The sequence below is a fragment of the Schistocerca americana genome, chromosome 1 (assembly GCF_021461395.2).
Source record: "Schistocerca americana isolate TAMUIC-IGC-003095 chromosome 1, iqSchAmer2.1, whole genome shotgun sequence".
Taxonomy (NCBI): Eukaryota; Metazoa; Arthropoda; class Insecta; order Orthoptera; family Acrididae; genus Schistocerca; species Schistocerca americana.
Genome location: NC_060119.1, coordinates 613,391,968 through 613,414,480, shown reverse-complemented (window position 1 = coordinate 613,414,480; position 22,513 = coordinate 613,391,968). Strand labels below are relative to the sequence as shown.

The 22,513-nt window shown below is 39.3% G+C and overlaps 1 protein-coding gene across 2 annotated transcripts in view; it reads left to right on the top strand.

Moving 5' to 3' along the window:
• Positions 1-22,513, top strand: part of LOC124607317 (FAD synthase-like) — a 111,368-nt gene that overhangs the window by 40,936 nt on the left and 47,919 nt on the right. The window contains exons 5-9 of one of the 2 annotated variants that reach the window (XM_047139620.1): positions 37-180; positions 1,258-1,326; positions 4,829-4,974; positions 20,866-20,954; positions 21,059-21,191. In XM_047139620.1, the coding sequence (XP_046995576.1) occupies positions 37-180; positions 1,258-1,326; positions 4,829-4,974; positions 20,866-20,954; positions 21,059-21,191 (581 nt within the window). The remainder of the gene's footprint in view (positions 1-36; positions 181-1,257; positions 1,327-4,828; positions 4,975-20,865; positions 20,955-21,058; positions 21,192-22,513) is intronic. The other variant, XM_047139628.1, reaches the window with a different exon arrangement.

The window sequence follows — 22,513 nt, the reverse complement described above, 5'->3', positions numbered from 1 at the left end:
TCATACTTAGCAGAGAGTTTCTCAAATTTTATCCAGGTACCTAAGTCAGCAAAGCTGAATTTTGGCTTTGATGAGTTACGTGGACGTCACACACTCTATCCTTGTGTGTCTGTGAACAATGTCTACATTTTCCCAGGCGTACCAGAACTGTTGGAGAGGCTGTTTACAATTCTTTACAAGGTACAGAAACGAAAAATGTATATCTAAATTGAAAATTTTAGAATACATGAATCATGTGACAAGTAATGTTTCATATTATCCATGTAATATGAAGCTACATTTCTTTTTAATATGACATATGTATTCTTAAATTTACAGCTTTTGTATGTATGTAATATTGACTGTAGTAATATGTCTGAGAATAAACTACGATTTGAAATTGACTTACTGACTAAAATCTGGTTATAAATAAAAAGTCTGAGTTGAAATCTGGTAGCAGTTAAGGAACTCATTCACTTTTTTCTGTATAACGTGTTTTTGATATTCTTGTGTCTGCTTTTAAGGCAGTTAGAATTTTCATAAACTGTCACCAGGTGATTGAGCCATTTGTAAATCAAAGAGTCCTATGTATACTCTTGAAGGACAGCAAAATAAATTGAAAAATGTGACATAAGAATTAATTTGTTCTTGTAATGGTAACAAAATTACACAGTAGTGCTTTAATTAACACCTCTACCTTACCACATAACACTGACATCCAATCTTTAGTAGAAGGGTATTTTCAACTTATGGAGTTAAACCAGTTAGAAATATGTTACAAACAATCTTTCTTTGCACCAGAATCCTTTTGTATGGTGTGTCACTGTTTTGATGATGATGATCTCTGTTTTGATGATGATGATCTCTGTTTTGATACAGAGACCTAATGTATCGATGGAGTAGTTCAGTTTACCTTAGCTTTGTTTTCATTGTGTCAAATAATTTTGGAAAATGAGATGAATTTAAAGAAATTTTTCAACACACCTCTGCCAATCCCACCTCTGTTACGTACAATGTACTTAGGTTTTCACTCTTATTAACTCATGCATGGTGTTTAAGCAGTAATCTCAGTCTGCATGTTAGCCTGTCTTCCACCTTTAAGCTCTCAGATTCTCAAATCTCGTCCGATGCACTCCCCAGCAGTCAGTCTTTCCTCCTCATCCTGTATGGTAAGTCTTCCCTGACCTGCGGTTCTGGGTGACTTTCCCGAAATCTACCCCTTTTCCTAGACCTCTCCGGTCCTTTTCCTTCACCCTTCTTCTTTCTCTCTGCTTGAAGGAGGAGCCACTGGCTCCAAAAGCTTGCCAGTTACAATCGTCTATTGTGTGTGTGTTCTGCCGTTGCTTGGTGAGTAAATTTTTTTTGTATCCAATTAAATAATTGTGTCAGTAGTTGACTGTTTTCGTTCTTATAATGAAATTTTAAGATATATAAAAGAATGAAAGAAAACCAAAAATTGGTGTTGCAAAGATGACCTGTGGGATAATTTAGATGGGTTCAGTATAATAATTATGTCACTAAAGAAAAACTTCTGCAAATTAAGCTGGAAATTTTGTCCAAGTTGATCAACAAGTTATATCTAATATCTGACAGCTCAGTACTTCAACAAGACACACTTATTTTGAAATATGCACAATGTAGAGCAAAGAAAATCATGTCAAAATCTAAGTATATTAAGTGTTCCCTCACTATACATCTACGAGCTGATTATCTTTGTACACAGCAACCTGATTTATTTGTAGAAAATAATTTTATGCTGCCCATCCACCATTTAAAACTTCATGTTCAAATTCCACGTTATGTGGCCATGGAAATTTATAACAAAGTGAAAGGAAGAGAATTGCTCAGTATAAATTTAGGAACACTGAAAAAACCTTATATAAGAAATTAGTGCTGAAATGTTTTATTCAGTAAAAGAATTCATGAATGACAACATGAAAATTTGAGCTGGAGATAGCAAGTACTTATGACTGTTAATTTTTGAAAGTTGGTTACTTGCAAAGAAAAATTATTAATTGCTTAGTTAATTAACTATCTGGTACAGTATATTATATTACTGATATTATAAAAAAAAATTGTAAACCCGTTTTTGTGTTTTGACGAGTCTCCTGTACATTAAGCCGCTGACTTGAAATAATATGTTATGACACAGTAAACTTATATTCTATTGTATTCATGTACCCATATGATTACTTTTTCTTGGGTCAGAGGGTGGGGGGGTCGCCACAAAAAATCCTCAACTCATTAAAGACTGTAATTTACAGAGTAATATTCTGATGACTAGATGCATTTTTATCATACTTAAGCTGTTGTTGCTCGACTATTTTTTCAGCTGAGAGTGAGTAATGAGGAATTTGCCTTTTTTTCTTGAAGGCATCAACCTTTTCTCAAATCAATCCTCAAACCACTACTTCCACAAGGGTGTAAAGCAGCATTTATATTTTCTTTCTGCATTACTGTTTTCAGAAACACTCAAAGATGAGAATTCTTCACAGAAATTACTCATGTCTCTTGAACAAGGTAACCTTTCTGTTTAAGATTGTTTGCTATTCATCAAGCTTTTGCCTTTTTTGCAGTTTTCCTGTTGGTTGTTTCTGCTAAGTTTCTGTAGACAGCTATTGTAATGATGTGATTATAGCAACATACTAAGTAAATAAATATATTGTGTGTGCAAGTAGTTTCACTTTGTATTCATCTTCCCTTTTTTCCATAATCTACCATACAATTTATCCTGCCTGTATATACTCAATAATACGTAATTTTCTTCCAAACCATTTTAATATATTTTTCCCATGTGGAATGTTTCTTTCTATTATATCATAAGTAAATAAATAAGTGTATACAGCTGTGAATCAGATGCACACATCACAGGAAAATTATATAAAACTCTGTAACAGACTTTAATTATCTCAGTAGGGAGTAATTACAGCAAGTGGTTCACACAACAAAACAATCGTGAATTCTTATTTCTCCATTGATGCCTTCCATTTTTTGATTCATAACTTCCTAATAAGCAGAATATTTGGAAAACAGCAGGTGGACTTCCTAGATATGACAGCTAAAAAATTGACTGCAGCATGTTGAAACTTGCCAATCACAGTGCCTGTCACATAACTCAAACATCAATAACTGCAATTAACTGGGCTATTTTCTGTTATTCTCTAGCTGAAATAGGGGTGTGGCAAGGTGCCGGCTGACACCAGAAAATGCATGCACCCCATTATTCGGAGTTCTTCATCTCAAATATTGTTTGCTACATTGAAGATATTTGTAGCCTATTTTAATTTATATGATTTTTATTAAATAAAGTAATTACCACCATGTCTTCATAATCTTATTAACCAGTGTTTTTCATTTTAGTTTATTATGTCTATTTGTTTATTGACCATTATGGTACTATGCTGTTTTCTGGCTCCAAAATAGAACAGCTCTCCCCTAGTGGTTGCAATATGTATTTGACAACAGTTTCTCATGAATGCTGCACTTGCACATAACCTATGATGTTTGGTTGTAGAAAAGAAAAATAACTATTTCAGAAATAAAGTTTGCAGAAGTTAGACTACATTCAGGAATAGATCCTCAAATATTTTCTCAGAGCCATTACACTCCTTGAAGTTGATTCACTAGAGCTGAAGATGGTACCAAGAAATGATTAATTTTTGCTTCACTCAACCAAGTGGTCATTATTATTGGAATGAGAAAGTAGCAGGAATTAACATCACACATAAGCCACACAACCAGGAAAGTATAATCAGATGCACAAACGATGTGAGCCTGTGAGACATAAAACAATGTTTGCTCATATTGCAGAACTGTGCCCAGCAAGTGTTGTTTCCTAATACATTGTCCATTAGTTTTATGTGACCTTGTCATTCTGTTTCTCGCTTCATGAACAAACGGAGCCCATCAGCCCACTGCTGCCATCTATGTGTGCGGTACAGTTCCCTTGGTTGGGCACTAGGTGATCTATCTGCTCCAAATACTGTAACTGCTCCTGTTTTCCTGTGACAGTTGTTTTCTCACATTTGCAAAACAAGTATGTGAGTCATTTGTACACAGGTACTGGATGTCTGTCAGTAAAATTAATTTTGCAAATAATAAAATCCATTTATAATAGTCACAGGGAAGATGTGTAATTCTTGATGAGAAAATTTCAGTGGTATAACAATTTCATAACTCTGAAAAGTTACATAGGAGAAATTCATTTAAAACTGAGATGATTTTTTTTTTTTTTTTTTTGCACTTACCAGTGGATTGAATGATGTGCCACCCAATACTTCATGCCTGTAAATTCACTAAGATAGCTGTTTGATCACTATGTTGTTTCCACATCCCACAGGTGGATTTGAGTGAAGTAAAGTGGTATTGATACATACAACAATCAGGTTTATTTTCAGTTTACAGCTTCAACATCAAACCAATTTCATCTGATGATTAAAAATGAAAACTTGGCTATGCTTACAGCCAGCAGGGAAGGGAGGGGATGGAGCTCTGCATCCACCCAGTACCATCACCTTACTCCTACTCCCCATCCCTTTGTGGGTGCCCCTGCACACATTGTCAGAATTAGTTACATGTGTATTACCTGGTTTCCCTAATACTTATTTTGATAATACTGACAATATTTCACCTATTTTGTTCACTGCAACGTGTGGAAGGTGATCATATAGCCTTAGAAACATGCTCCATACCCATGTTACTGCAGTATCAGGAACCAAATGTATTGTAAAATCTGTTTTTTTTTCTCTAATTGTCAGTTGTTCTCTACTTTAGTGAAATGAAAAATGAATAATCTGTTACAAATGTCATATTTTAATTTTACATGGCATTTCTTGATTTACTTTTTCAGGATCTGTTTGGTAGTAAAAACAAACATGCACATGTGAAAGAACTCTACCTGTCAGCAAATGAGGTTGCTGTGACCGAGAAACTTAATCAAGCTGTGAAATTATTTCCAATGGTATCTTTTGGCTCATATCCAAAATTTTATCACAGGTTTGTTGTGTTTACTTAAATTACAAGTACATCACATCATCTTACAGTCTTAATCAGATTGGTCGGTTGGTTATTTCTGTGTTCCATAGACTACCAACACAATGTATATCAGAATGACGTAGAAAATGTCATATGTGATTTATTTGCATATAGAACAACATGCTGGTTATTTCTGAGCTCCTAAGTAGCACAGTGGCATTGTAGGAAAGTACCCCTACCTAACACAATAAAATACTTACAAACATATAGCTGAAGTGGAGGGCATGAGAACGGGTATATTGGGTACCACACGGTGAATATGTTCACAGGGGGTTAAGCAAAATTTATTCAAATAACTAAATTACAACAGGGAGCACTGAATGATCTCAAAATTTAATAGTTTGTAGCAAAATTCACTTGCTGATATAATAACATTAAGTAAAGAGCAGGACAGAAAGAATAGTGTCCTTTTGCTGACTCATCCCAAAAAATAGAAGGGATAGTCAAATGAAAATGAGACACATGGAAAAAAGTAAGTAAACTGTTTATTATTTCAAAAGTAATCACCGTAACTGTTAATAAATTTATCCAACTGTGAGACAAAACAGCCAATGCCTTCATGGAAAAATGTTTGCAGCTTCCTATAGAACCATGATTGTAGCCAGGCATATACTCGTCTTCATCCAAAGCAAATCAGTGGTTACAAATATCTTTCTTCAGGGCTCCAAAAATATGCAAACTGCATGTGGAGACTTCAGGACTATATGGAGTGTGTGTAAGGGCTTTCCAGTGAAACTTCTGCAGCATAGTAGAAACGGAAAGATATGGGCCTACCCACATGCACCATAGTTAAAACAACCTTGGCAATATGTGGGTGTGTCGCAGTACTTTGCAATGAGTGTGTGGAATATAAAGTGGTCATGTGGCATGTATGCCATGGTGCATGGGCAGGAGCAATGGAGGGAAGATCAGAACTGAGGATGAGGTTAGGTGAGCAAAATCTGGAGGGAAGATCAGAACTGAGGACGAGATTAGGCCAGCAGAAGCCTAGCTAGATCTGGTGCTGTTGTCTAGGACCCTGTAGTCAGCTATTGTAGTAAACAGGTGTCCAGTTGCACGACAGAATTGAATCAAGAGTGGGAGCAGTGCTGGCATAGCTGGATTGGTTTGTGGCCCTGTCCTCGGTGGAGCTGCAGTAGAATTGTGTCGGGGGGGGGGGGGGGGGGGTGTACGTGGCAGAGGGGTGCTTCAAGCAGTGTCAACGATGACACAGCTGTTGGCAGCATGGCAGAGGTCACCATGCAGAGGTCCATCAACTTGCGAAAAAGGGAATATGTGAATTTGATGCGCACAGTCTGTTGTGATATGATGTGGGCAGCTGAAACAGACAATCCACTTGGAGACAAAGATGGTGGTCACTATGGTGGTGACTACTGTGACAACAGTAATGTCACGTATTGGCATTGCCCGAGGCCAGTGGGAATAACAGCAGCTGTCAGAGGAAGGAAGAGGGCCACCAATGTCCATGTGAATGCCAGAGAAGTGATGCCTGACATCTATGCAAGCAGTGTCAGGGGTGTATATATGGTGATGGACTTTGGCATGCCAACAGGCTAGGCAGGTATGGACTCAGGTCTTGCAGCCCCTCTGAATACTTGGCCACATGAAACGCTGCATCACCAGGGTGGTAGAAATGCACATGCTGGGGTGCACCAGGTTGTGTAACTGCTCAGATGTCGCCTTGGGGAAGGTAGTGGGGAGGAATGGGTGTGCTGTGCTGGTGGATATGTTACACCAAATACTGCAGTCTGAATCGGGGACTGATGTATATTGAAGGTGGAGACCAGAAGTGGCATCCAAGCAGAGATGGGTGAATATCAGGTTGTGACCATGGACGGTGCTGAGTGCCTTCCAGGATGAATCAACAATGGACCTTAGGCAGTCAGTGACGATTGTTATCATTTCAGTAATGCAGCTTATGTTTGTAGTAAACTTGAATATGAACAACTGTTACCGGAAGTGACATGGAGGGAATTGGTCAATGTTTTTAGGGAGCGCTTGGGTTTGGTGAAGACTGTGGAGTGACCGGTCTCCACTGATGACCAAAAATATTTTATTGCTGTTTAGAGGGCAAGTAGCTCTCTGTCATATGTGCTCCAGTGCCATTAGATGGCAGAGAGCGTGGATGAGAGAAAAATTAGTGGCTGCCAGTTGCTGCTGAGGTGCTGTTGCAGGCAATCTGACTGGCATCGATCACGGTAGCAAATAGGGGTGGGGGAAGGAAAGCAAGGTAGTGTTTGCTGAGTCGCACTTGGTGGCAACAGATCTGACTTCCATTTGTAGTGTCCAAGACACAGGCTTGAACCCCTTTGTTTTCACACCATGAAGAGCTGTGGTGAGTGGCTCCTGTGCAGGAGTGGCATTCCTTAGGTGACAGTTGAAGAAGTTTAACATGCCAAGGAAATGATGGAGGTCCTTGAATGTCTCAGAGTGTGGGAAATCTAGGATACCTCACATCTTGTTGGTTAGTGGACAAAAATCGATGGCAGAGATATTATGGCACAGGAATACCACCTCGCTGACACTGAAACTGCACTTTGCTCTGTTTACGACGATGCCAGCTTCCTGGAGGCACTCAAGGATAATCTGGAGTTACTTGCTGGATTCTTCGAACATCACAGAGACGTTGAGGATGTCATCCAAGAGACAAAACACCAGGGCAAGCCTTGCAGCATACTTCCCAGAAAGTGCTGCCATATTTGGTCAGCATTACAAAGGCTGGGTCATAAAGATGTTTTTGTACAGGCTGAAGGGATATCCTCATGTTTGAGAGGGATCTGGAAGAGATGCTTGATGCAGTTTAAAAAAATTGTGCATAGTGGTTTAGCTGCATAGGAGTGGCACCGGTAATTAGTTGGGAATGGTACAGATGTTTAGCACTCACTAACCACACCTTGAGTGCCAAGAGCCATCCTACTCTTGACAAGTTGAAGGGTGGACGCCCAAGGGCTCTTTGAAGGATGCAACAAGCCAGTGGTGGTCAGCTCATCAAACTCCTCCTTGGTGATCTAGAGCTTATCTGGAGGTAGGGGCTGTAACCAGCAGAAGACAGGTGGTCCAGGCATGGCAACAGACAGTTTAATTGGAAACCTCCAATTATGCACTGGAGGGGCATGTAAGAGCAAAAAACTGTGCCAGGAGGTCGGCATGTGGCCAAAGAATGCCACCTTCTTCACATGGAAGAAAATGGTGAAGTGGGTTGCGCACTTTTTCTTAGTTGATTTCTTGGTATTGCTGTCGATGAGCTGCTGGCTGGTGATGTCATGGAGCAGACAATAGTGTTCAATGAAGTCTGCTCCATTATTGGGGTTGATGATGTTCATGTTGACAGGAGAGGACCCATTCCAGGGCATGATGATGTTTGCCATAGGTGGTAATGATAAAGTTGTTCGCTGCCATCAGGAAGATCGCTGAGGCAGCTCTTGGGTCCCATCCAAGCCACATGGGTAGATAGACAGTGTTGATCAGGAATCGTGTGGTGCGGAGGCATTGCAGACAAACAAGCACTGGCAGACTGAACAGAGCCAGGCATGCCTCGTCCTGACGGATGTTAGAATTTGGGGCTCAAGAGCAGGGCTCTATGCAGTTAGCAGTATTGGGCTTAAGAACTCGTGCTACTAACAGAGACCAGCCATGTCGCAAGAGGCGTTGGCGTGGTGGCTGGAGCTGTGACAGTGGTAGCCATCATTGTGCTGTCAGGTGGTGTCAGTTGATGTCAAGGTGGGCGAAGGTAGCCTGCAGCATTATCATGTCTGCAATAGACCGACAAGGTTGTCATATATTCAAGAGTATTGGGTGCTGTGCTGCGGGTTACTGGAGTGAGAGGTGGCTGGTGACATCTCCGCATTGAGCAATGAGTGTCAACTCTTGATGGGCTGGCTGTCAGTCAGTTTGATGGCTGGCTGGCAGAGTCGAATGGGAGTGCAGGTGCCAAGTGATGGGGGCAGTGGCAGGCAGGGAGACCAGTGTCTCCTATACCCTGTCGGTGGGGTTGGTGGCATCGTTGAGGGAGGGATCGGCATGCAAAGCCACAGCTGTCTATATTGGGTCCAGAAGGCAAGCTAGTCAGAAGTTGTGCAGGAAACTGTCAGAGAGCATGTGTTATTCCATCATGTGGATGTGGCGGAGTAGTTGTGAGGGTTACTGCTTTCCGCACTGCTTGAGGGGAGGAAGGACCCAAACATGCTGCATCGTGGAGGACACGAGTTGCATCACAAGATGACAGTGGAGTGTCTTTAGCAGTCAGTGGCTGGGGAGTTGGCGAGATGAACATTGCGGGCCTCCTTCATGTATTCTGGCTTGAAGTGGCTGATCACCATTGCGAACTTCGCGTCATCATGGGTGATACTGCAGCCAGTGAAGATGGCATCAGCAAGGAAAACTGCACGTGTGGGTCCCAGTGATCAAAGGGCTGTAGATGAGCTGTGGTGCAGCTAGGTGGAATTGGAGTGCGGTACCAGAGACTTGGCTGTTGATCTTCTTGTCACCTCGAGTTGTGCATGTGCAGGTCGGTGTTCCAGTTCCGCAAGATGGACAGTCAGATCAGCGATGACGGGGTTTCTAGAGAAGCAACAACAGGTGGCGAGGCATTGGTTGGGCTGGTGGCGGAAGCCATGGTTGTTAGTTTGAGAGGGGGAAAACATGCTAAGCACACACAATAGAAATAGCTTGTGGTGTGAAGCATGTGATGGGGAGTCTGAATGCACTGCTGATGCTATGAGGTGACCATCAAAATCCAGGATTTTTAGATTTAGTCACCTGAGTTAATTGTTGTATCACCAGTGTGAGAAATTGTCCCTACTTAAGTTAGTAAAATGATCGCAAAAATGTAGCTGATGTTGAGGACAAGAGAGCAGGCATGTTGGGTACAGCACGGTGAATAATGTTCACAAGGGGTTGAGAAAAGCAACAGATTTCTTCAGATAATTACAACAAGGAGAACTGAATGATCTCAAAATTTACTAGTTCTTAGCAAAAGTTGCTTGCTCATATTATAACACTAAATAAAGAGCTGTGCAGTAAGAATCCTTAGTGCTGATTCGCCTCAACAATAGAAATCTGACAAACATTCCACATTAATGTGGAATACAGAAAAAAGTCACTATCTCATTTCCGAGTATTCGCTAGCATGAACACAATTTTTGTTCTCTAGAGGTGCGGAATTGGTTGTGTCTTGTGGGAGAAATGGCCAGGACAAGATCCAAAGGAATGGAACTCAGTTATCACCCAAACATACTGGCCATAATGGGTGGGAGCTTGAAACTTGATTAGTATCCACATGGCACAAACACTTGCCGGTTGGAGGGAACACAGATGATTCTGAATACTTTTTGACAAGTGTTTCAAATATGAAGTGCATCAACAAGTGGTGTATCCATCACACTGTGTGCAGGACTGAATTCTGATATTATCATTGTAAAGAGAAGGTCTGAACTGAGAGTTAGGTTAGGCCAGTAGAAGCCTAGATAGGTCCAGAGCTATTGTCTAGGTCTCAGCAACCCTAATAAACAGTGTACAGTAGAGTGGCTGAATCAGGAGCTCTTGTGAAAGTAGGGAAATGAAGAAAGAAACTTGCTTCCTTAGCAGATGGGAGTAATGAATTAGGGAGGTATGGAATGGGGCAGGATTGCTAAGACAAATGCCCTGGGAAGAACTGACAACCATGAATTGAGTGAAAATGAACATATTAGTGTTTGACACTGTTGTTACTAATGAAACGTAATTGACTTTAACACATAAACATATTTTTCTTCTGTTCTACACAGAGGCAGATTACTAGGTTTTGATTAAAAATGTTTCTGCAGAACAGAAGCAGTTGTTCAGAAGAAATAACTTCAATTTTAAATTTATTTTGGTACTTAAGGTGGTTTTGAAAAAATGATTAAAGTTTTCAATCATGTAGAACTAAAATGCTGTAGAATGTCCACAGTTTGTGTTTTTTGTCAATAAAATGCCTTTGTGGCTACATATTGAACATATTATTAGAAGGTGCAGCCACAATGCCAAACTTCTCTCAGTCTTTGTATCCTCTCCTGAAGTGGATGGAGTTGATGTTCAAGTGTTCCACATGTGTTCTATTGGAGGGTAGACGTGAGGGTTTTGCTGGCCAGTGGAGTCCCTTAACGCCATGAAGGCAGTTCATATACACATATGCTGCATGAGAACGAGTGTAATTGATACAAAGGCGGTACCAGGAAGCTATTTCAAGAGAGGTAACAAGTAAGGCTGCAATATGTCTGTGAAATGCCACTGTACTGGTAAAGTTCAATGAATCTGTACCAGAGGTGACTTTAATGTCACACCCAATAGGTCCCCACACTAATATTATAGGGATAATAAGATTGTGTGTCTTCAAAACCTTGGCGGACTGTGTCATCTCTCAGTGATGTTACCATACTGCAGACGGTGGTCATTTGAGGTAATACTGAACCCTAATTCATCATTGAAACTATTACCTGTCAGCATATACCGTCTCTTTTTGCTGTGGAAATTTACTCCTCCTACTGTTATTTCTGTTTATATTACACCACTGTAGTTTTCAAAATAAATATATACTGTGAAATAAAAAGTTGGACTTTGTGCATAATAATCTGTTTTATTGGTTAAAACTGTAGACATTGGTCTTCTTATATTAGATCGTGATGAGGTTTCCTATCTCTTGATAAGTTTTTATCTTTCTGAAGCTCTAGTCATGATTAATCCCATCTCTGTATAAGTTTTTATCTTTCTGAAGCTCTAGTAATGACTGAGGGAGGTTGACACTGTCCTATTTATCCTCCGCCATGCACTGTACAGTGGCTAGCAGAGTATGTAGGTGTAGAACCTAGTAATTGTAGTGTACCAGTACTTAACAGTACTGAATATGGTGTTATCAACACTCTGGCTTGAGGCATTGCATATAAAACTATCAGGTACTTCATTAACAGTTGAATAATCTAACAGCCTATCAGGATTGGGCACATCATGTAATGTATGGTAGGAATCACTTTCACAGATACTCCTTACCTAATTTGTGGCAGTTGTAATGCAGCTGTTGAAGCCCAGGCAACTGACCAAAATTTTGCAACAATTATTTCACTAATAGAACAACAACTTTGGTCTGTGTGATACCATCAACTTACCAAGCAAATTCAGTTGCTTATACTCCATCAAGTTCCACATCTTTCTCTGATATGTGATGGGTTATTGGTGAAAAACTCCATAGCGTCAGATAATTTTGAGCACTATGTCAACAAATTCGTGTCCTCCAGATAGCTGGATCATCCAAATGCAATTGTGACGTTGCTAAATCTGAAGATTCCCTACATGGGTAAGGAGGAAATGAACAATTTCCTTTCCCTCCTCACTGGATGTGTGGCATATGAGTGGTTCATAGATATATTGAAGAGAGTAGTTTCTGTAACAATTCCAAATAAAATTTTCCACCTTTGATAAAATAAGTATTTTACAATAAGCTAGAACCTCTGGCTATTGTGTTAACTAGAATAGCAATACAAGAGTTCTGACAGCAGTCCACAAAGGAATGTACCTAAAATACAAACATGTTAGTAAAAGGATGAATGGCCTTTCAAACCATGATGCACAAATTTTAACACTAAAAGGCTTTTGTACTCAAATAAATGTCACATATAATTACAAACTATGCAGGAAAGTTAATCCAACAGCAATAGAGAGTTTTTTTAAACCTCATCAAGGAAGAAGGGTGGCAGGATGTTTATATGCCGATAACATAGATGACAAATATAATGCTTTCCTTAACACATTTCTCGTGCTCTTTGAGAGTTGCTTTCCATTAAAATGTTCTAAATGGGGTACTAGCAGTAAAAGGCAGCCCGGGTGGCTGACTAGTGGGGTAAGGATATCATGTAGATCAAAGCAGGAATTATATCAAAACATTAGAAGTAATCACAATCAATCTACAGTAGCCCATACAAATAGTACTGTTATTAGGAGGGCGAAGAATATGTGGTATGTAAATAGAGCAGCTAATTCACAGGATAAAATTAAAACCATATGGTCAGTTGTGAAGGAAGTGTCTGGTCAGCAGCACAAGGTTGATAATATAAAGTCAGTTCATAGTAAAAATATTTCTGTTACTGATAAATCAGATATATGTACAGTATTTAACAATTATTTTCTTAGCATCGCTGGTGAATTAAATAAAAATTTCGTTTCTATAGGGAATCATATAACTCTCTTGGCAAATGCCTTTCTGAGATTGATGTCTGAAATACTCCTCTGTGATACAGACAAGGGGGAGATTAAGTCAATAATTAAATCTCATGGATATGATGGAATGCCTAGCAGAATATTAAAGTACTGTGCTGCACATGTTAACCCTGTTTTTAGCCATATTAGTAATTTTTCCTTTAGGAATGGTCAGTTTCCTGAAGTACTCAGTAGTAAAGCCACTTTATAAAAAGGGAGACAGGAATAATGTAGACAAAGGAAAAATGTAGACAATTGTAGACCTATTCCTATACCATCAGTGTTTGCTAAAGTTATTGAAAAGGCTGTGTATGTAAGGATAATTCATCATTTTGTGTCACTCGATTTGATATTAAATGTACAGTTCGGCTTTAGAAGTCATTTAACAACTGAAAATGCTATATTCTCTTTTCTCTGTCAGGTACTGGATGGATTAAACAAAAGGTTTCATATGCTAGTCATATTTTTTGATTTACCTCAGGTGTTTGATTGTGTTGATCAAAAAATATTGCCCCAGAAATTGGACCATTGGGGAATACGAGGAGTTTCTCACAATTGGTTTCACCTCTTACTTTATCAACAGAGAGCAAAAGGTCATTATTCACATTGTTGAGAATGGCTGTGATTGTGATGTGGGGTCTGAGCAGGGTACTGTCAGGTGGGAGGTGCCCCAGGGATCAGTGTTGGGGCCACTCCTGTTCCTTATTTATATAAATCATATGCCCTCTAGCATTACAGGTAACTCTAAAACATTTCTGTTTGCTGATGACACTAGCTTGGTAGTGAAGGATGTTGTGTACAATATTGACTCAGTTTCAAGTAGTGGAATTCATGACATAAGCTCATGGCTTGTAGAAAATAAACTAACAGTAAGACTCAGTTTTTACAGTTTATAACACACCATTCAACAAAACCTGACATTTTAATTTCACAGAATGGGCATATGATTAATGAAACTGAACAGTTCAGATTTCTAGTGGTTCAGATAGATAGTAAGCTGTCATGGAAAGCCCACATTCAGGATCTTGTTCAAAGACTTAATGCTGCCATTTTTACTATTCGAATGGTATCTGAAGTGAGTGATCGTTCAGCACGAAAATTAGTCTACTTTGCTTATTTTCATTTGCTTAAGGCATATGGTATTATATTTTGGGGTACCTATTCCCATTCTAAAAGGATATTTTTGGCTCAGAAACAGGCGATTCGGGCAATAAATTGTGTAAGATCACAAACCTCTTGTCGACCTCTGTTCACGAGTCTGGGTATTTTGACATTTGCCTCTCAATATATATATTCCTTACTGTCATTTCTTGTTAACAATATTAGGTTATTCCCAAGAACAAGCAGCTTTCACTCAGTTAATATTCGGCAGAAATAAAACCTGCATTTGGATCCGACTTCCGTAACTCTTGTGCAGAAAGGTGTGCAGTATTTTGCTGCATCCGTTTTCAATAAGCTGCCAATAGAATCCAGTTGCTTTAAATCGAAACTGAAGAGTTTCCTCATGGGTCACTCCTTCTATTCTGTCGAAGAGTTCCTTGAAAAATTAAGCTGATTCTCGTTGTATTGTTGACTCTGTTTACTTAAACTTATGGCTTGACTTTTTTCGGGTTCATAAATGTATTATTTTTATGTGTTACTACTTTTATGTTGTAATTTCATGTTCTGACACGTTCCATGACCTTTGAGGTTTGCTCCTCAATTTGGTCCTATGGAACTTGATGTGTAAATAAATAAATAGAAAATCAACACCAGGCTTAAGCAGTTCTTGAAACAGCAGAAAAGAGAAGCTCTGAAGCTGTTCTGTGCCTTGTTCAAATGCAGCACTAACATGATGAGTGCATGGCAGAAAGTTAAAAAGATGTAGAAACCTAAATATGGCTACAACACTGGAGATAAAGTCACCAGCTGGATACAAGACTTTGCACACACAATTACTTCTCCGACTATTAACACTCAAGAAATTTCATTTGGTAGCATGGCAGGCGATCACTTTCTGTTCATCTTGAAAGAAATCAGGCTTGAAACAATGCCAAAGAGATGCTCAGAAGTTGTTCTTGCCTTGTTGTAATGCAGTGCTAGCATCGTGAGAGCACTAAGGAACTTCCATTGGCAGTCAAGCAAAGACCACCTCCAGTTTTTACAACATTGGTTACCACATGCTTGTGCAAATACATCATCTGAAATATGGTGTTGTTGTGGTTATCCATCGAAGACTGGTTTGATGCAGCTTTCCATGTTACTCTATCTTGCGCAAGGCTCTTCATATCTGAATAACTGCTGCAACCTACATGCTTCAAGCCTGCTTACTGTATTCATCTTGTGGTCTCCCTCTATGATTTTTATCCCCAACATTTTCCTCCAGTACTAAATTGGCGATTCCTCGATGTTTTCAGAATGTGTCCTGTCAACTGATCCCTTCTTTTAGTGAGGATGTACCACAAATTTCTTTTCACATCAGTTATATTCATTACCACCTTGTTAATTAGATGATCTACTGATCTAATCATCAACATTCTTCTGTAGCACCTACACTCCAGACAGATATCTAGCTGGCCACCGTGGCCGAGCGGTTCTAGGCACTTCAGTCTGAAACCGCGTTGCTGCTACGGTCGCAGGTTCGAATCCTGCCTCGGGCATGGATGTGTGTGATGTCCTTAGGTTAGTTAGGTTTAAGTAGTTCTAAGTCATGGGTCTGATGACCTCAGATGTTAAGTCCCATAGTGCTCAGAGCCATTTGAACAGATATCTACAGGAAAGTTTTCCTAATAACTGAGTCTACATTTGATGTTAATAAATTTCTCTTCTTCTCCTTCCCATTGCCATTTTATTCATACATTTTATATCTTCTCTGCTTTGGCCATGATAAGTTACTTTACTGCCCAAATAGCAAAATTCATCTACTACATTTAATTCCCTCACCATCACCCTATTTAGTTCAACTATATCTCTATTATAACTATGTTCTGTTATCCTGGATTTGATTTTGTTGATGTTCCTCTTATATCTTCTTTTCAAGATGATGTCCATTCCATTCAACTGCTCAGGCGTTCTTTGCTGTCTCGGAAAGAATTACAATGTCATCGACAAACTTTCTTCTTACTGAACTTTAATTTCATCTCCAAATTTTTCTTTGGTTTCCTTTACTGTTTGCTCAATGGACAGATTGAATAATATCTGGGATAGGCTAAAACCCTGTCTCATTCCCTTATCAATCGCTGCTTTCCTTTTATGCTCCTTGACTCTTTATAATTGCCCTATGGTTTCTGTATATGTTGTAAATAGCCTTTCACTCCCTGTATTTTACTCCTGATACCTTCAGAATTTCAAAACATGTCATCCAATCAACATAGTGAAAAGCTATCTCTAATTCTACAAATGCTATAAATGTATGTTTGCCTTTCTTTACCCTATCTTCTGTGGTGCATTATAGAGTCAGTACTGCCTTGTGTGTTTCTACATTTCTCTGAAATCCAAACTGATTTCGCCGAGATTAACTTCTACCAGTTTCTCTGTTCTTCTGTAAATAATTCGTGTTAGTGTTTTGCAACTATGATTTATTAAATGGATAGTGCAATAATACTCACTCCTGTTAGCACATGTTTCTTTGGAATTGGAGTTGTTACAACATATTTTCAGTTAAATGTGGCTTACAGAATAATCTCTTACGAAATAACTGCACAAATCATTGTACTCATAGTAAAGTAGGGAACAGATTAAGGCCATGCCGTGTCCTTCATGCCGTTTTCTCTGTGCTATTGCATCAGCAAAACTCTGAAAATGGAGTATTAAACCGCAAATGGAATGGAGGCTGGAAGACAACTAGTTACTTTTTAGCACTTAGATTGTTTCAGATAGGAATTGACAGTTTTGTTACATTCATTTGGTGCAGATTGTTCATCAGTTTTTTGTGATATCTCAACTGTGAACGATGGTGTACAAAATCATGTACTAATGCATAAGCTATGCTGTCTTAGAATCCCAGTTACTTTTATCACAGGTATATATCACCTGCTTCACATTTGATGAGTGTAAACTTGGTTATGCAATGAGATGAATGTCCCATACAGTATATAGCAAGACCTCCATCTAAGGACAGTCTTCAGCTCAGTATTTTACACCATATGTACTGCCTGTATTGAAAGTTCTTGCTGGCAACTGTTGAACTAGTACATATGCAGACAAAATATTCCTCTACTCAGTGACTGTGCCTTTCCAGGATATATGCAAATGCAGTGGCCAGATCCTATTAAAATATTTTCTAATGTGTTGAAGTAACTATAAACTATTTGCTTTTAGCAACTTCTGGAGTTCTGAGTTCCATACAGAATACTCACCCGCTCCCTGTCCAGAAGATATGCCAGTGGTTACAGTAGAGCAGTGGCCATCATGAAAACTTCTCAGTTCATCAGGCACCTGGGACGGAATAAGATCCTATTTCTATTTGAAACAATAGGTGCATTGTCATCTCTCAACACCTCCAGCATCTTATGAACATTATGCAGAAGATGGTTGGTTTACAAGGATATGGTACTTTCATGAGACAGGTGCTTTGGGAAATCTTGTGTGTTAACCAGCCGACCAAGGCAGACAACAAAATGGATAAGTGGATTACCCTGTAGAATGTGTGACACAAATTAAGTACTTCATCTCAATTTTAGTGCATCTGACCACATCCCTAAACTGAAAGTTAGGGATATAAATCATGGAAAGAAAAGTTGGAAGAAACATAGTGGAACTGAGATCCAATGCTATACTCTGCAGTATGTTGCAGAACAGTGCGGTGTACAGTGCACATGTGATAGTTAGCATATAATGTCATATCATTAGGATACACTTCCATCATGGTAACTTCCTCAATCACCTCTGCAGGATAAGTCATCAGGAACTCCTCAACAGATTCACATGACTCAACTTCAGAAGGTGATTTAAAAAACATATTCCTTTTGTGTGAGCTATTGAAACCAGCAAGTTACTTTATGCTAGATACTAAGCAAGCTGAAACAACTACTACTCCCAAGTGTCGCGCCACTATCTTCCCATCAGAACGTGCTGCAATTTAGAGGATGGTCATGGACTTTTAAAGAGATTATAAATTATAAACATAGTTGAGAGTCTATTACCATGGAGAGCTTTTATGCTACCTTATGGACTATCTGGCAGTTGATAGTGCCATATGGAACTACAATGATGGGTTGTTATGACCAGCTTTCAGCAATTATATGCTCTGTGTATTCTTTTGTTTTCCTAATTAACAGATGTACCACCTGTGTAATAAGGTGTTGGCTACATGGTATATACAGAAAACACCAATAAAAGAAGTAAATACTTGAAATGTTTGATTAGTATAAGATCACTATATCTCAATCGCACAGGTTTAGGTTGCAAACTGGAAATTAATGTTTTAATAGGTATTTATCAAGGTACCGCTCAGCATGCACTGTGTTCCAAATGAGATACAGACTCACAACTTTTTTGGATGTCATGTCGCACCACACTGTGACATTTGTGTGATGTTGGCTTTGTTCAACAACTACCTTTGGATTCTCTGATGCCCGATATTGACTACTGTGCTGGAGACCAAACCTCCCAACATGAAACACAACTTCAACTGACCATAGGAGATTGCCAAAAATATTTGACAAATCTACATGCCTAGCAAGAATCATCTCCCAGTATTCCAACTTATGATCACAGTCTTTGCAAGCTATCTTTCTTTACGATTTCTGTGGACTTTGAATGAGTATTTCCTGAACCATCTGCACATCCTCCTCCATCCTGGATGCTGAGGGTCGGCTGCTTCTCTTAATATTTGGTACAGAAGCTGTGTCCAGTAGGTCTGACTGGAAATTTCTTATGGTCTTTGGACCAACCAAGGCACGAGATCATTTCGCACTTTGCTACCATCTCTTACTTGTACCATGGATCACCATACTTTGTATCTGTATGCCAGCTGAGCCTGCTCATGCAAAGTTAGAGATTGCACCATGGTCTGCCTCAGATATCTGCAATGACATAAATGAGATTCATGATCCAATCACATTAACATAACCATCACCTATGTTTGATGTCAGTGTGCAATAGTCATTCACGAATAGCCGGTGCCAGCACTAGCATGATGGCATGCAAAAAGCATCTGGGGACACGGAAAGCAGTGCAGTTGTTGTTGTAATGTGGAAATGGAGTCATTCATCTGACACCCAAAAGAGCCTGATCATTGGCTTTTTGGCCAAGGGTGAATGAATTTGTGAAATGGCTAAGTTTGTAAACTGTTTGTGTGTCACCATAGTTGAAATACACTGTGCATGGCAAAATGATGCAATCCAAAACTGGCGCTGAGGCAGGTGTGGTGTGCATGGGCCATAGAAGAAAGGGGTCAAGGACAGTTGTGGAGATGTGTACAGGCAGATAGACATGACTTTTGATAGTCCAGATGAACCAAGGGGCTACCAAAAGTGTCTCCTCAATGGTCGTTCAGCGAACATTGCTGTGTATGGGTTTCCACAGCAGATGCCTGCTTCACTGATTCATGCACTCAAGTCGACTGCTGTTTGTCAGCAACAAAGACTGGAATTTACATGACAGTGCTGCAACTGAACATGCACTGAATGATGACTGATTGCCTTTCCATGTGAATCATGTTTTATGCACCAAGCAAACATTCTGCAACAATCATTGGAAGAGTTTTCTGGCATTCGCTGTGTGATCTCATCAATCTGGAAGGCACAGTAAATCAGCATCGAACTGCATCTGTCCTTGGGTATCATGTCCACCCGTACATGCAGTTTGTCTTTTCTCAGCGCAATGGCATCTATCATCAGGACAAAGCAGCATGTTGCACAGTTTGCAGTGTGCATGTGTGGCTTGAAGAGTACCAGGATAAGTTTCCTGTGTTCCCATGGCCACCAAACTCACCGGATTTAAAGCAAACCGAGAAACTGTGGGAACCCATTTCAATCAGGCTGTTCACACCATGGATCCTCAACTACTCAACTGAGAAATTAGTGCAACTGGCCACTGCACTGAAGTTGGCATAGCTCCACATCCCTGTCAGTAACTTCCAGAAATTATTGACTCTTTTCATGCACTTCTTGTAGCAGTCCACACTGCAAAAAGTGGTTATTCAGGCTTCTGACTGGTATTCATGTTAATGTTACCAGACAGTGCATAACATAATAAATTCTACCATTGTAAAGAACAGAATCTTTTTTGTTTACTACCCTGACATACGTGAGGATAGTAACTTAAGCAAGATTGAAGCCAATTGTTTTCCCCATCAAAGTCCAGTTTCATCTGAATTAGGACATCATCTCTAATGGCTTCAAAGTTCTTTGGGCGCTAAAATATAATGTTTCTTTTTTGGATAATCTGTCCCTTTCAAATATGTTATTACATTTCCACATTACTCAGTGAATGAAAATCTATTTAAACTGGGTCATAATGTGATAATGGTTCTTAATGCTTGTTGCGTGAATGTTTTCTTTTTAAATGCCCTAAAGGTAAACATTATGTATCAGAGAATCCAACATTGATTGTGTTAAAATATGAATGCTATGAATAGAATATCCTTGATAAATCTTCTGTTTAAGAAATGTGATTGTTATACATCCATACAACATTAATAATTACTATATTACTTTTCAGCTATTACAGTTTACTAGTTACTGTGGAATCTGACGTAGAAAAGGATGCTGAGGAGGCTTACAATATGCTGAAGTCATTATTGGGAGAAGGTGCTGTATCTCGTCATCTATTCAGTGCATTTTATCAGGTTTTATATAAATTTGATGGATTTCCATATTGTACCTGTTACTGATACTACTTCGTTTTGTTCCAGATATTATAGTACCCTATGACAAGTGCCCACTGGATGAAACATATAGAAAAATAGAACAAGCAGTGGCCCGTGGAGACATGGCAACAGTGCGAGAAGCATTCCGTTATGTAACATCATTATGTCAAAAGTACAAGTTAGTATCAGCCCTAAGTGTTCACTAATTGGAAGTACATCAAGTTCACAGTGAGACTCAGACATAAAATAATGTGAAGCTCTGGAAGCCTTTTATTAGTATTTTCCTTGAAAATATCTTGTGTAGTTTATTATTATTTCCTCCCTTTCTGGTGCATTTGAAGTGACCTGCATTTTCACATAAGAATAATTTCACTTGCTTTCTAGTGATGTCCCAGTAATGCTTCTCTTAGGTATATTTTAACATTCCCTTTTTTGAGTGTATTTGAAACATGTTCTGGGTGAACACAAGTTTCATTGGTGGCAGAGATCATTCTGTTTTACAAAATTTTCTGCTTAGCTGTTTTCACTGCGGCATATGGCACATTACACCACTGTTCGGTACCCTTCATCCTATGAACTCCCAGCCTGATATCATCCTATGTCCTGTTCTCAAGATATATTGCACATCCTGTTGTTGCCAGTTCAGGCCAAAGAAACTGGTACACCTGCCTAAGATCATGTAGGTCTCACAAGTGGGGGAAAGAAATACAGTAGAAGAAGAATGGGTAGCTTTGAGAGATGAAATAGTGAAGGCAGCAGAGGATCAAGCAGGTAAAAAGATGAGGGCTGTTAGAACTCCTTGGGTAACAGAATTTAATTGATGAAAGGAGAAAATATAAAAATGCAGTAAATGAAGCAGGCAGAAAGCAATAAAAACATCTCAAAAATGAGATCGACAGGAAGTGCAAAATGGTTAAGCAGGGATGGCTAGAGGACAGATGTAAGGATGTAGAGGCATGTAAGAGAGATACTGCCTACAGGTAAATTAAAGAGTCCTTTGGAGAAAAGAGAACCACTTGTATGAATATCAAGACCTCAGACGGAAACCCAGTTCTAAGCAAAGAAGGGAAAGCAGAAAGGTGGAAGGAGTATATAGAGGGTCTATACAAGGGCGATGTACTTGAGAACAATATTATGGAAATGGAAGAGGATGTAGATGAAGATGAAATGGGAGAAACGATATTGCGTGAAGAGTATGACAGAGCACTGAAAGACCTAAGTTGAAACACGGGCCCAGGAGTAGACAACATTCCATTAGAACCACTGATGGCCTGACAAAACTCTACCATCTGGTGAGCAAGATGTATGAGACAAGTGAAATACCCACAGACTTTAAGAAGAATATAATAATTTCAATCCCAAAGAAAGCAGGTGTTCAGGTGTCGACAGATGTGAAAATTACCAAACTATCAGTTTAATAAGTCATGGCGTCAAAATACTAACACAGATTCTTTACAGGCAAATGGAAAAACTGGTATAAGCTGACCTCGGGGAGATCAG